At 43.1% G+C, this 12,156-nt stretch overlaps 4 protein-coding genes across 4 annotated transcripts; 2 read left to right on the top strand and 2 right to left on the bottom strand.

Moving 5' to 3' along the window:
- The first annotated feature begins 61 nt into the window (after nucleotides 1–61).
- Nucleotides 62–1,875, top strand: LOC108117103 (opsin Rh1). The gene is made up of 5 exons (XM_017229319.2): nucleotides 62–234; nucleotides 316–877; nucleotides 1,089–1,236; nucleotides 1,297–1,574; nucleotides 1,636–1,875. Exons 2-5 carry the CDS (start codon nucleotides 399–401, stop codon nucleotides 1,760–1,762), a joined length of 1,032 nt encoding a protein of 343 aa, XP_017084808.2. The 5' UTR covers nucleotides 62–234; nucleotides 316–398; the 3' UTR covers nucleotides 1,763–1,875.
- Nucleotides 1,876–2,148: 273 nt separating this feature from the next.
- On the bottom strand, nucleotides 2,149–8,519 carry LOC108117100 (mitogen-activated protein kinase kinase kinase 15). Its single transcript, XM_017229311.2, has 10 exons — nucleotides 8,149–8,519; nucleotides 7,880–8,074; nucleotides 7,117–7,286; nucleotides 5,781–6,678; nucleotides 5,386–5,724; nucleotides 4,526–5,328; nucleotides 4,315–4,461; nucleotides 3,080–3,985; nucleotides 2,742–3,014; nucleotides 2,149–2,679 (listed from the first exon to the last, which is right to left on the bottom strand). Exons 1-10 carry the CDS (start codon nucleotides 8,266–8,268, stop codon nucleotides 2,442–2,444), a joined length of 4,089 nt encoding a protein of 1,362 aa, XP_017084800.2. The 5' UTR covers nucleotides 8,269–8,519; the 3' UTR covers nucleotides 2,149–2,441.
- Nucleotides 8,520–8,838: 319 nt separating this feature from the next.
- On the bottom strand, nucleotides 8,839–10,457 carry LOC108117325 (short-chain specific acyl-CoA dehydrogenase, mitochondrial). Its single transcript, XM_017229696.2, is given in 4 exon segments — nucleotides 8,839–9,417; nucleotides 9,419–9,924; nucleotides 9,983–10,192; nucleotides 10,273–10,457. Coding segments are annotated over 4 exon segments (1,218 nt in total). The 5' UTR covers nucleotides 10,307–10,457; the 3' UTR covers nucleotides 8,839–8,949.
- Nucleotides 10,458–10,683: 226 nt separating this feature from the next.
- LOC108117184 lies at nucleotides 10,684–12,056 on the top strand. The gene is made up of 2 exons (XM_017229476.2): nucleotides 10,684–10,814; nucleotides 10,875–12,056. Exons 1-2 carry the CDS (start codon nucleotides 10,739–10,741, stop codon nucleotides 11,939–11,941), a joined length of 1,143 nt encoding a protein of 380 aa, XP_017084965.2. The 5' UTR covers nucleotides 10,684–10,738; the 3' UTR covers nucleotides 11,942–12,056.
- The last annotated feature ends 100 nt before the right edge of the window (nucleotides 12,057–12,156 follow it).

Genomic DNA, 12,156 nt, shown 5'->3' with positions numbered 1-12,156 from the left:
TTTTGTGAGCTACGGGTAAAAAACTATAAAAGCCAGAACACAAAATGCAAGCAATGCAGGTTTCCAACGACCAATCGCCGCGAATAGTCCGCCCCAGTGAAATATTCAGAATCCAGGAATCCTTTATGTAAAAAGTGTTAGAAATATTGTTAGTGAATTTGCAGCTTTTTATGTAAACAGTGTGATATAGGCGGGATATAGTGACGCAGCCAACAACTAAGACACAATGGAGAGGTACGACAGTCTGGAATCCCTAGATCACTTGGAGTTTTATCTTCTGCATTTTGAAATTTGAATATTTGTTCGGTGTTGCAGCTTTGCAGTAGCAGCCGCGCAACTGGGGCCACACTTTGCCCCCTCTATCCAATGGATCGGTGGTGGACAAGGTCACCCCCGATATGGCCCACCTGATCAGTCCGTACTGGAACCAGTTTCCCGCCATGGACCCCATCTGGGCCAAAATCCTGACCGCCTACATGATCATAATCGGCATGATTTCCTGGTGCGGAAATGGCGTGGTGATCTACATATTCGCCACTACCAAGTCACTGCGCACTCCCGCAAACCTGCTGGTTATTAACCTGGCCATCTCCGATTTCGGCATCATGATCACCAACACTCCCATGATGGGTATCAATCTGTACTTCGAGACCTGGGTGCTTGGCCCAATGATGTGCGACATCTACGCCGGACTGGGCTCAGCCTTTGGCTGCAGCTCCATCTGGTCGATGTGCATGATCTCGCTGGATCGTTACCAAGTAATTGTCAAGGGCATGGCCGGTCGGCCGATGACCATTCCGCTGGCCCTGGGCAAGATAGCTTACATCTGGTTCATGTCTAGCATTTGGTGCCTGGCGCCCGCCTTCGGCTGGAGCAGGTGAGTCCTTCAACTAAGAAACTTCCATGAATTTATTTATTTTAGTTTGTTTAGTTACATAATTTGGTTAACGTAAGCTTACAAGTTTTGAAAAGATCAAAGAGTTCTAAAATCATTTTGTTTTTTTAAGGAACGAGAAATAGAAAAATTACGAAAGATTTATTAAAAGTAATTGATTAAAAAAAAAACTAAATTCCTGGTTAATTTTAAGGTATGTGCCGGAGGGTAACCTGACATCGTGCGGTATTGATTACTTGGAACGCGACTGGAATCCACGTTCTTACCTGATCTTCTACTCCATCTTCGTGTACTATATCCCGCTGTTTTTGATCTGCTACTCTTACTGGTTCATCATTGCTGTAAGTGACTGGATGTGACTACCTTATCCCGGTGATTAATTAAGGTATATTCCCCCCCAGGCTGTATCCGCCCACGAGAAGGCCATGCGCGAGCAGGCCAAGAAGATGAATGTCAAGTCCCTCCGCTCCTCTGAGGATGCCGAGAAGAGCGCTGAGGGCAAGCTGGCCAAGGTTGCCCTGGTTACCATCACCCTGTGGTTCATGGCATGGACTCCATACCTGGTGATCAACTGCATGGGACTTTTCAAGTTCGAGGGTCTTACACCACTGAACACCATTTGGGGAGCTTGCTTCGCCAAGTCGGCTGCCTGCTACAATCCAATTGTATACGGCATCAGGTGGGATTTAATAATAGGGTATGGTAATCTCAAGTCCTTTAATGATCTTTGTTCCATATAGCCATCCCAAATACCGTTTGGCCCTCAAGGAGAAGTGCCCTTGCTGTGTCTTTGGCAAGGTCGACGATGGCAAATCAAGCGATGCCCAGTCCCAGGCCACCGCCAGCGAGGCCGAGTCCAAGGCATAAATTCTTTGGCGCAACAACCAGAACAGCAACAACAACAACATCTAATTACTTACAACAGCAACAACAACAGCAACAAAAACAACAACAACAACAACAACAACAGCAAGAACAACTGCAGCAACAGAACGAAACGCTTTCGAATAACATCAAAAACAACAATAATGAAAAAATTATGCAAATTTCTTACATAACAAAAAGCAATGTAAACTCAATTATCAAATCTTCTGCAATGTCAGTTAAAGACAACAAAAAACTTAACAAAAAAAATAAATGCAAACGAACTAGAAAAGTTATCAAGAATGTTGTTTTCTTGCCTTAAAATACCGACTATCCCAACTTACATCTATAAACCTAACTTATTTCCCAATGGATGAAAACTCAATTTGTTGCAAAGCACTTCACAATATATTTTCTGTTCCAGTTTTGTTTTATATAAATTAAAGGCACTTAAATTCCATTTTTTATAAATTAACATGCATTGGTAAAATTTCGACACATAGACTCATATCTTCTTAAACTCAAAGCTCCGAAAAACACGAGTCAATATGCTCGAATCTTAGCCAGGGTTGCTGGAAACTCACTGAGCTGAGCTTCACAGCGGTTAGTAGCACATGGACAACATTAACAATTAATCAGTAGTATCTGTTAAGGCACAACTTAAAGAGCTTCTGAACTAAAGTCACTCGCTGCACGAATCGTATTCACTTTCGCTTTTTTTGATTTTCGTTTTGATGCCTGGCGTTCCGGGAGTTGTTGTAGTTGGTGATGCTAGTGTATTATTGTTGTCAATCAGGGCCAAAGAGCAATTGCCTCCAATGGGTTTGTGGTAAGTGCTTGGCGGGCTATCCACGCATTCAGATGAGGTACATGCCCGTTCCTGTATAATGAGTTTCCATAACCGCACTTCGATTCCAACGCTGTAAAATTTAAATTGTAGTTAAAAAATAAATTAAATGTCTCCCATAAGTTCTCATCTTACCGCAAACCCAGCCTCATGAGGTCCAACTTTTCCATGTTATAGATGAAATCCTCAAACGTAAAACCTTCATTCAGAATGAGGGTCTTTGAAAACTCATCTATATCCTGTTGGGATAGCCACTGCTCCAACTGCTCGTCTACTTCGTGAAGACCAAAGTGATGCTTGTTTAGCTGCCTCCGGGGATTGCCTGTTATAGTCGGACGGACCCCGGACATTCCGGCCACACTGGGACTCATTCTATGGCACTTTTTGTTGAAACCGTTAATGGTGCGTCTGTTAAGATATACGTTAATAAATAAAGGGATATATAGGAATATATTATTAAGTGATTAACCCACCTTAATCTCTTTCTTCCGCCCATATAAATATGGGCCAGCTCCTGACTGATGTTGTGGAGGGCCCTTATGCTCTGACGTTGCTGCTCAAGCAATTGGCGTTGCAACTTTTGTTGATTTTCACGGATGTCTCTTAAAATTCGGGCGCACTCTACCGAACTGGCAATAGCCTCGCCACCCGACTCCGCTGGCGTCAGTCCACCACCTCCTCCAGTGCTGCTCGAGGGCAGAACTTTCTCTAGACTCTGGTGATGCTTTTCCTGACTTTCAGTAGAACTATGTTGCATTAGACTTGTGTGCACGCTTTCATCATCAATTCCAGACAGATCCTTGTCCGCCAGATTGGCGCCCAGTTCAGGAGAAAAAATCGTAACGGCCGCCTGTACTGCCCTCTTTACAAGATTATCCAAGGCAAACATCCAGTGAGGCTTGATGCAATGATCTCGCAGCACACAGACCACGGCATCCTGAAAGGAGTACAGGGCTAAATGCAGATGGTCCAAAGCCACCGCGTCGTTGTTCAGATTTTTTTTCAATTCATTAATAGTGGCCTCCAAATGCTTCTCGTTCTCATTCATTATGTAATCCCGCAGTCCTCGAATCAACAACTCCAAATCGCTCTTTCGAATAGCAATCGAGTGTTGGTCCGCATAGACCTTATTCATCCAATCTTCGCAGATCTTGGATTCATCTAATGCCAGCACCTTGGAAAGCGTCGTCCGACGCTGTGAATCCTTTTTCAGCCGGTAGAAACCGTCAGTCTCGCTTGTCTCACTGATGCTCGTGCGCAAGGAGGGTGTGGAGGGTTCAATCTCCGGCGATAGCAAAAAACCAGATGAATTGCGTCGCTCCAACAAAAACTGGTTGGTGGATAGCTCATCAATGTCCACCGAGGATGTGTGATTGATGCTAAATTAGAGAAGATAAACCAAAAATTAAAAATCACATTACTCTTAATCAAACGTCTATTTGGCCTTCTAAGTAGCAAAACCCGGGAGCACATTCGCTGATCATTAACGACACACTTAAGTGATAACACCAATCAATATGTATACTTAACGATAATTACAAGTGGTTATAATACCGGACGATATCGGTAAAATCTGATATACAGAGTACCATTTTCATAAACAACACAATATACAAATGATAAATGCTTTTTGAGCTTTTCCCAAGATAAGATAATAAATAGTAGTAATTCAGCAAGGTCAAACTCATATTAAAGGTTATAAACTTACTCCAATTCCGGCGTTGTCGGCGTATTGCAGGTTGTGTTGTAGCTCAGCGGCGGAGTGGTTTTATGTACAAGTCGATCAGCAGGGACCGAAATGCTCCGTCCAAAATCAGTGTTGATGGGCAGAGCAGGACGCAGTTTTCGAGTTTTACTGAATCAAATTAAAATAGCAGTAAGAGGAATATTTTCTTAAGCAAACTATTATACGAACTCACGCTTGTAAGAAAGGATCGTCGAGCAGCTGAGAGGCTGAGGGACGGTCCACCACACTGATTGCAAAGCAACGTAGAATAAAGTTTCTGGCATTGGCGGACAATTCATCGGGTATTGTTGGATGCTTCTTGTGGTAGCCCACCTTAAACATCGCCGCCTGGGCGCAACCCAGCTCAACGAACGGCGGCTTTCCAGTGGCCATTTCAACATTTGTGCAGCCAAAAGACCAAATGTCAGCAGCTGGACCATAGCCGCGAACACCTTGGTCAATGACCTCCGGAGCCATATACTGCAAGGTGCCCGTAAAGGTCTCTGTCATCGGATTTATGCGGGCCAGCCGCTTGGAGGTGCCAAAGTCGGAGATCTTAACCACGCCACTGTACGTATTCACCAGCACGTTATCGCCTTTGATATCGCGGTGTACAATATCCTGTTCGTGAAGGTATTTTAACCCCTCGAGGATCTGCTTGGAGTAGAAGGCTATTGTGGACTCGTTGCCCTTGAGCGGACCCCATTTGGTCTCTAAAAGGTCGGAAAGCGAGCCTCCTGGCACCTGCTCCATGAAGATCTTAAAGAAGCCATCCTCCGAGCGTGAACCCAAGTAACGTACAATGTTACGGTGACGCAGTTGCGAGTGTAACTTAATCTCCTCGTGCAGCGGTTGTACGTCCTGAGAGTTTTTTTCAGGTACCTCCTTAATGGCGATTCGCACCTGCGTTTGCTTGTCACGAGCGGCATACACTGTTCCGTACGTACCCTTGCCCAACACCATCTTGCGGTTCTGCTCATCGTAGTCGTACTCGTACTGAAACAAAGAATAATTAGTCTTAGTCATAGAATAAAATTAGACTAAAATACCCACTTCGATTTGCGCATCATCATTGCTGAGATTTACAAAAACAACTTGATCAGCTGTCATCTCCAGGATCAGATCATAGAACTTTTGACGGCGTTCGGTGGACGGAAAGTATATTTGAAAGTCATCTGAATTGTGATGGACATACAAATAAGCACAACGATCATCCCGCTTGTAAAGGCTGACGGACTTGATCTTCGATGCCACGAAAATGAAGTCATGGAGTTTCTTGCACTCATTCTTAGCGTGAGCCAGGCAGTTATTCACAATCTGAATGGACTTTTCATCTGCATCCATGTTAATGGTCACATAACTGGGCATGTAAATCTTCTGCGGTTCTAGGATCTAAAAGTTTAAGTTTAAAGTAAGCAAAGTTTAATGCAGAAAGCAGATATACCAACCAGTATAGGAAAGCGAATGCTGTTCTTGACTTCCTCGGTGTTTGTGGCCTCCAAGAAGAAGTCCATCCAGAACTGAAATACCTGCTCCTCGATGGGAGGTTGGCGTTCCTCCGGCTTCTTGCGAAAACGGTGTATAAGAGAGATATTGCCGATTGTAGACTTAAGATACCAGTTGGGTGGCTTCAGCTTGAACATACATTCAGCAGCCTGAATTGCCTTGGCGTAGTCCTTGGCCAAAACTGAGATCTCGAAGAAAGTAGCCACATCCCAATACTCGCTCAGTGATGATAGGCTGCCCTTCTTTCCGATCAAATTGTTTAGGGTCATACCGATGTGCTGCAGCTCTTCAGTATTGGTGAACTCCTTGCCTTCGATGACCAACAGGGTGGCCAGGTTGATACCTGCGTACTCATTTGGCTGCACTTCGAAACTTTGACGGTACCACTTGATGGCATGCGCCAGGCTAGTAGCGTCCGTATAATCTGACTCCACGAAGATGTCCTTGTAGATGCGACCGCACAGACAGAGCATGTCCGGAAAATGATTCTCCTTCTTCTCCAGTGCCTTTAGTGATGATTCCAATGCCTTTTCCCTGTCGCCTTTTCTGTTTCTACGGTTCAGGGCGAAGGCATACAAAAAACTCATGTTGCCCGTCTCCACGTACTTCCGGGTGTTGGGTATGTTCTTCAGGTCGTTTACCAGCTTCACCATTGCATCATAGTCCTGCACATCCCTTAGCGAGCACATAAAGCTATGCACCACTTCTCCGGACAGGACATGTGGATCGTCCAAACGCTTCCGCATCTCATGTAAGATGCTCTGCAGCTTTGCGCCATTGGTGGCGTACGTGTCCCTCGCAGTTCGCATATCGCTGAGAAATTTCTCTCGCATGTGGGCTCTGTAAGCAACCGAAAATAGGATTAATATTTAGTTAAAGCAAAATAACGAAAATGATCCAAAATGTTATTCCTTCATTATTTAAAATATGTTTCTCTGTTTTGTCTTACAAATTTAATTAAGTTTATAAATTATTTTTTTATTATAAAGCAATAAATTCTAAAATTATTTTGTAAAATCAATTTTTATCTGAATAAAAACGCTTTTATTAATTTGAGATGTAAAACGTGACTTTTTAAAGCCATATAATCTTTAGTATTATTTCATACATTTTACATTCATTTCTTAGTTTAATATAGTAAAGTAGCCTGAATCATTTTACAGGCAAATCGTGACTTATACAGCAACTCAACGCAAGGAAATGTTTTAAATATGTAGAAAATTAATCTTTTGGTGTCAAATGACGTTCATTTTTGGAATTTCCCGTAAATGCACTCACTTTGATTGGATCTCCACATCTTGCAGCTTTCTTTTGAGGCGCCACTGCAGGGTGGGCACCCGTGCCTCGGCGGCAGGCTCCTTGTTGCTGTTGGGCTGGTTGGTCAGGTGGCAGGAATTGCTCTCCGCATTCAGTTTGTAGCTGAGGAACAGGTAGCTGGCACAAGAAAGCTGCAATTTCAAAGGGGTATTGCTAATTAAATGGCCGCCACTGTGAATGCAGGCCACAGTGCGTTGGTGTTATGCCGCTGTTTTAAGCGTGTGCGTGCTTCTTTGAGTGTTTGCGTGGGCGTGCTCGCATTTGTTATTGTTGGGGCCGACGCTTTTTGTTGTTTTACGACCGCGGCCAAAACAAAAATAACGAAAGCGCTTCAACGGAAATACAGTCGAACTTCCATAAATCGAACGAACTTTTGCTTGAGATGTCGATCTTTTAATACAAAATGTTTACATAAAGATATGCCTACATTTTTCAGACAACAAAAATACAGCATATATGGATCATAATAGTCGGGGAACGATTAGACTTTCATTTGTTATTTGCTGATAAAATATTTTTTTATAGAAACTTCTAGTAAATCCCGTTCCGTGTTATGGAAGCTTGACTGTAGCAAGATCGCCAACAACAACTAGTCCAGGAGTTGCAACTAGGCTGCCGTTTCTACACATTTGCTGGTCATGGCATTTATCTTATCGGAAACGGTGTCCCGATCACGCCCTCAGATGTTTGCGGCACACCTGGTAAGGTAAACAGTGTAACGCACCTTAAGACTAAGTGTCTGCTTGGACTCGACATCGTTGTAGATGAGGATGTTTTCCTTCATGTTGAAGCTCTCCCTAACGCCATAGTGATAGGACAACGGACGCTGTTGGGTAAGGATGCTCAGATCTATGATGGCCACATCGGCATTGTAGAATGTCTCCAACACATTTGTTTCACCGAAATCCAGGCGTTCAAACTGCAAGGATGGATGGGGATTTCACTGGGATATATATCATTTTTATATATCATTGTATAACCCATCTGTCGCACCTGAACCCGATGAAAATTGGCTCCCGCCGACTGCACCGCCTGCATTATCTCTTCCAGCGCGCAGAGGCGGTCCTCCAGATGGTCGCCCACCGCGGTATCGATTACACACACCACATCCATCGTTTGTTTCGATCCGATTCGGATTTGGATTTCGTTTCGATCAAAGCAAACTATTCTTGGCACTAATCTGTTTATGGACGGATTTCTTTCTGCACTTTTTGCAAGGCGGACGCGCGCACTTCAGTGGCAACCGAATTCATTACCATGTACTTGCTGCAGTTGCATCGCGATAATTGCGCGTAACTAATAATTATCAATAAATAAAGAAACTTATAAATGTGCACCCGAGTAAGACCGTGCGCGGGTTGCCAATAAATCCGAAGAAGCTCTAAAAATACCACAACAATAACCTAGGTGAAAACTTGTCTGCCAATTTGGCGCTAAGTCATATTAAGCCGTTAAAATCCGATTTTTAAATTCTCATGTTCAAAATAATAGATTTATAATAAGATTAATAACAATAACAATATTATAGCTATAAACCAATAATTTTTAAGAAAATTTAATATGAACAACATTACAGTATATATACGAAAGTTTAAAAATATGCCGACCAAAAATGCGAATATTTGAATAAATTAAAGGGAACCACCCTTAAATCTATTAAATAAATAAGTTTAAAGACAATGGTAGGAAAATGAAAAACTTTATTACTAGTGACTCAAATATCATTTTTACAATTTTTTAGAATAAATGTCATTAAGGGCATATACATTGTTCTTAACTTTGCGAAACTTTATCTTAGCTAGCATATTCCTTGAGTATGGATCCTGCGATGACCAGCCTTTGGATTTCTGAAGTGCCCTCGTAGATCTCTGTGATGCGGGCGTCCCTATAATGTCGTTCGGCTGCCATGTCGGTTACATAGCCCATTCCTCCCAGAATCTGAATGCATTGATGGGAGCACAAGGTAGCCGCCTCTGAGGCAGCCAATTTAGCCATGGCTGCCTCCTTAGTGTAAGATTGTTTGTTGTCCTTTAGCCATGCGGCGCGCCAGGTGAGCAAACGTGCAGATTCCATAGCCAGCGACATGTCCGCGATCTTTTGCTGTATGGACTGCAGTTTAGAGATGGGCTTTCCAAACGCCTGACGCTTCTGGGCATAGTCCACGGCCAGCTCCAGTGCTGCCTGGCCAATACCAAGCGCCTGACCAGCGATTCCTATCCGTCCGGCATCTAACGTCTGCATGGCAATCTTGAAACCGGAACCCGGCTTCGCCCAACATGTTCTCCTTGGGCACCACGCAATCCTCGAATATCAGCTGGCAAGTCGAAGATCCTCGAATGCCCAGCTTATCTTCCTTCTTGCCCAGCGAGAATCCTTTAACACCTTTCGGCACGATGAAAGCGGATATGCCCTTGTGCTTTAGCTGTTTGTTAGTGGTGGCAAATACAATCGCTGCCTCCGCCTCAAAGGCATTGGTAATCCAGGCCTTGGTGCCATTCAGCAGAAAGTGATCTCCTTTATCGGTGGCTATTGTTGACGCGGCTCCGGCATCGGATCCATTTCCAGGTTCAGAAAGGGCAAAGCAACCCACTCGTTCGCCGGTTGTATAGGGAGTGATGTAGTCGGCTTTCTGGGCATCGTTTCCGAAAGAGAGAAGGGGTCCTAAATACAGAGAATTGTTTACCGACATGATGACTCCAGCGGAGGCACATCCTCGCGAGATTTCTTCCATAGCAATAGCGTAGGCCACATAATCCAGACCAGTGCCACCTGTTGAGCAGCCGTAGTATATTATGAAGAGTAATTAGTTGAAAACTACATTAATTACCTAGATCCTCGGGAATGGCAACAGCCATCACACCCAGTTCACCCATCTGGCGGATCTGTTTTTCCGGATAAAGATGCTCCCGATCAAATTTGGCCGCATTTCCGCTCAGCTCACAGTTGGCAAAATCCCTGCAGGACTTCTGCAGCATCTGATGGGTTTCGGAAAGGGCAGACAATGAAGCAATCTGCCGAACGTTAAAAGATCTGCGAGCTGAATAATTATATCAGATTAAGGATCTTGCTTATAGAGTGGCTGCTGGGGCTCAAAGTCCATCTGCTGGTTTGTCTTACCAATGTTAAACGAGCGGGTGAGTACGGACTGCATGTTGGTCAGGAGTTGTATATTACTTGAAAAAAATTATATATATTGCGTAGAAAGACAGATAAATTATAATTCTAAAGAATTCGATTATTATAACAAATTAAAACTGAAGAGAGTGACCAGAGGCAGGCACCGGCTTTGTTATGTATGACTGTGTGTAACAAGTGGTTCTTACAGGGGGACTCTTGTTTTGGTAGCTTTAATGTTTTATTATTTGATCACTTAAATATATGATGAGTAGTTTTTTAAATTATTTATATTTTAAAGATCCATAAAACTGATTAACCAACAATTTAAAAAAGAAGTAAATTAAAGCTTATATAAAGAGAAAATACTAAATCCGTGTATGGTATTCATCATTCATTAGTTGCTGTCCGAATACGGTTCCACTAGCAATTGTTGGTTTGTTTTGTTATTTTTATTAAAAGTGCGAATATGTCGCAGACTTTCGAATCTACGGAAACCGTGACAATAGAAGCCCTCGACTTCATCTATGAGGATGAAATGGAATGTGAGCATTGATGAAATTCAATAGATGGAGGAAAACTAACAATTCATTTATTGTTTTTAGTGATGAACATAAAACCAAAGCCTAAGAATCAGGTTGAGGTCAATCCTGTAAAATTAAAGAGACTGACGTGCAACTTGAAAGGATGCACTTATTCTACGGACAGGAGGAGAGACTTAAAGCGCCACCGGCGCTCCCAGAAACATCTGCCCGAAGATATCTGCTCCGACTCCGAAACCGAAATAGATCGGTCTCTGTTTTGCTGTAAGGTGTGCGAGTACACTACTGCCAGCCGATATTGCTATTTGCGGCACAAGGGATCGAGGCGTCACATTATGAAGGAGTTGAACGAATGCGAAAAACTGATAGACGAGACCGATGATGCAGAAAGTCATAATAAAATTGTTTCAGAGTCGGACGTCTCACAAGTTATCGGCGACATTCTGTACTCTTGCACACCTTGCAATTTTAACACTACTAAAAAATCCTGCCTAGAAATACACACTAGCACCCAGGCTCACAAGGATGTCTTGCATAGCGTCCTGGAGCCGAACGACTACATTGAGTATATTTCCCAGGAGAAGGGACAAATGATTGAGCCATCAGAAAAGTCTGCGGAGATCGAGGACGAATACTACGCCTATATAGACGAAAGCAGCTCAACAATGAAATGCGCGCCCTGCGAATACATAACTGCCAGAAGATTTTGCTTTGTTCGGCATCTGCGGTCGATGAGGCACATGGCTAAAATTCAAGCACACATTGATGCTCTGGAGGAAAAAAATGACTTTGAGCAAGTAGATGATTTGATTGCAGAAAATCTAGATGTAATCGATGAGTCTTCTTTGGTGGAGGAATTCGATGGAGGGGAGGATAAGCATGACTTGCAGGAGCAATATGAAGTGGAGGATATTGATGTCTTGACAGAAATTGATGACCTGGAAGGGCAACACGAAACTGAGGATATTGATTCTCTAGTGGAGGTGGATGGACAGGTTCATAGAGATTCTGGCTTTGAACGGATAGAATACGCACCTGGGGAAGAATCTGTTTACGAGGAGATCGTTTACTTGCCCGCCGAAGACAACACCGAAGAGATTTGCTATTTCCTAGCGCTTAACAATAACTAGATTTCAAAGAAACTTGTTTTGTTAAACAGAAGATACAAATGTCATCCACCGATTCTGGCTCAACTAAATGCCAAACATATTTGTTGAAGTTTTCAATATAAAAAATTTAAGTACATTCATGTTTTAAAATGTTAAACGGAAGATGAGAAAGATGGGTTATAGTATTGGGTTGAAGTATTTCACAGTACCTATTCGAGTAGTAACAATATATAACG

Source organism: Drosophila eugracilis, unplaced genomic scaffold (genome assembly GCF_018153835.1).
Source record: "Drosophila eugracilis isolate 14026-0451.02 unplaced genomic scaffold, ASM1815383v1 contig_440, whole genome shotgun sequence".
NCBI lineage: Eukaryota > Metazoa > Arthropoda > Insecta > Diptera > Drosophilidae > Drosophila > Drosophila eugracilis.
The sequence above is the reverse complement of the archived record's forward strand: the minus strand, read 5'-3'. Positions and strand labels throughout refer to the sequence as shown.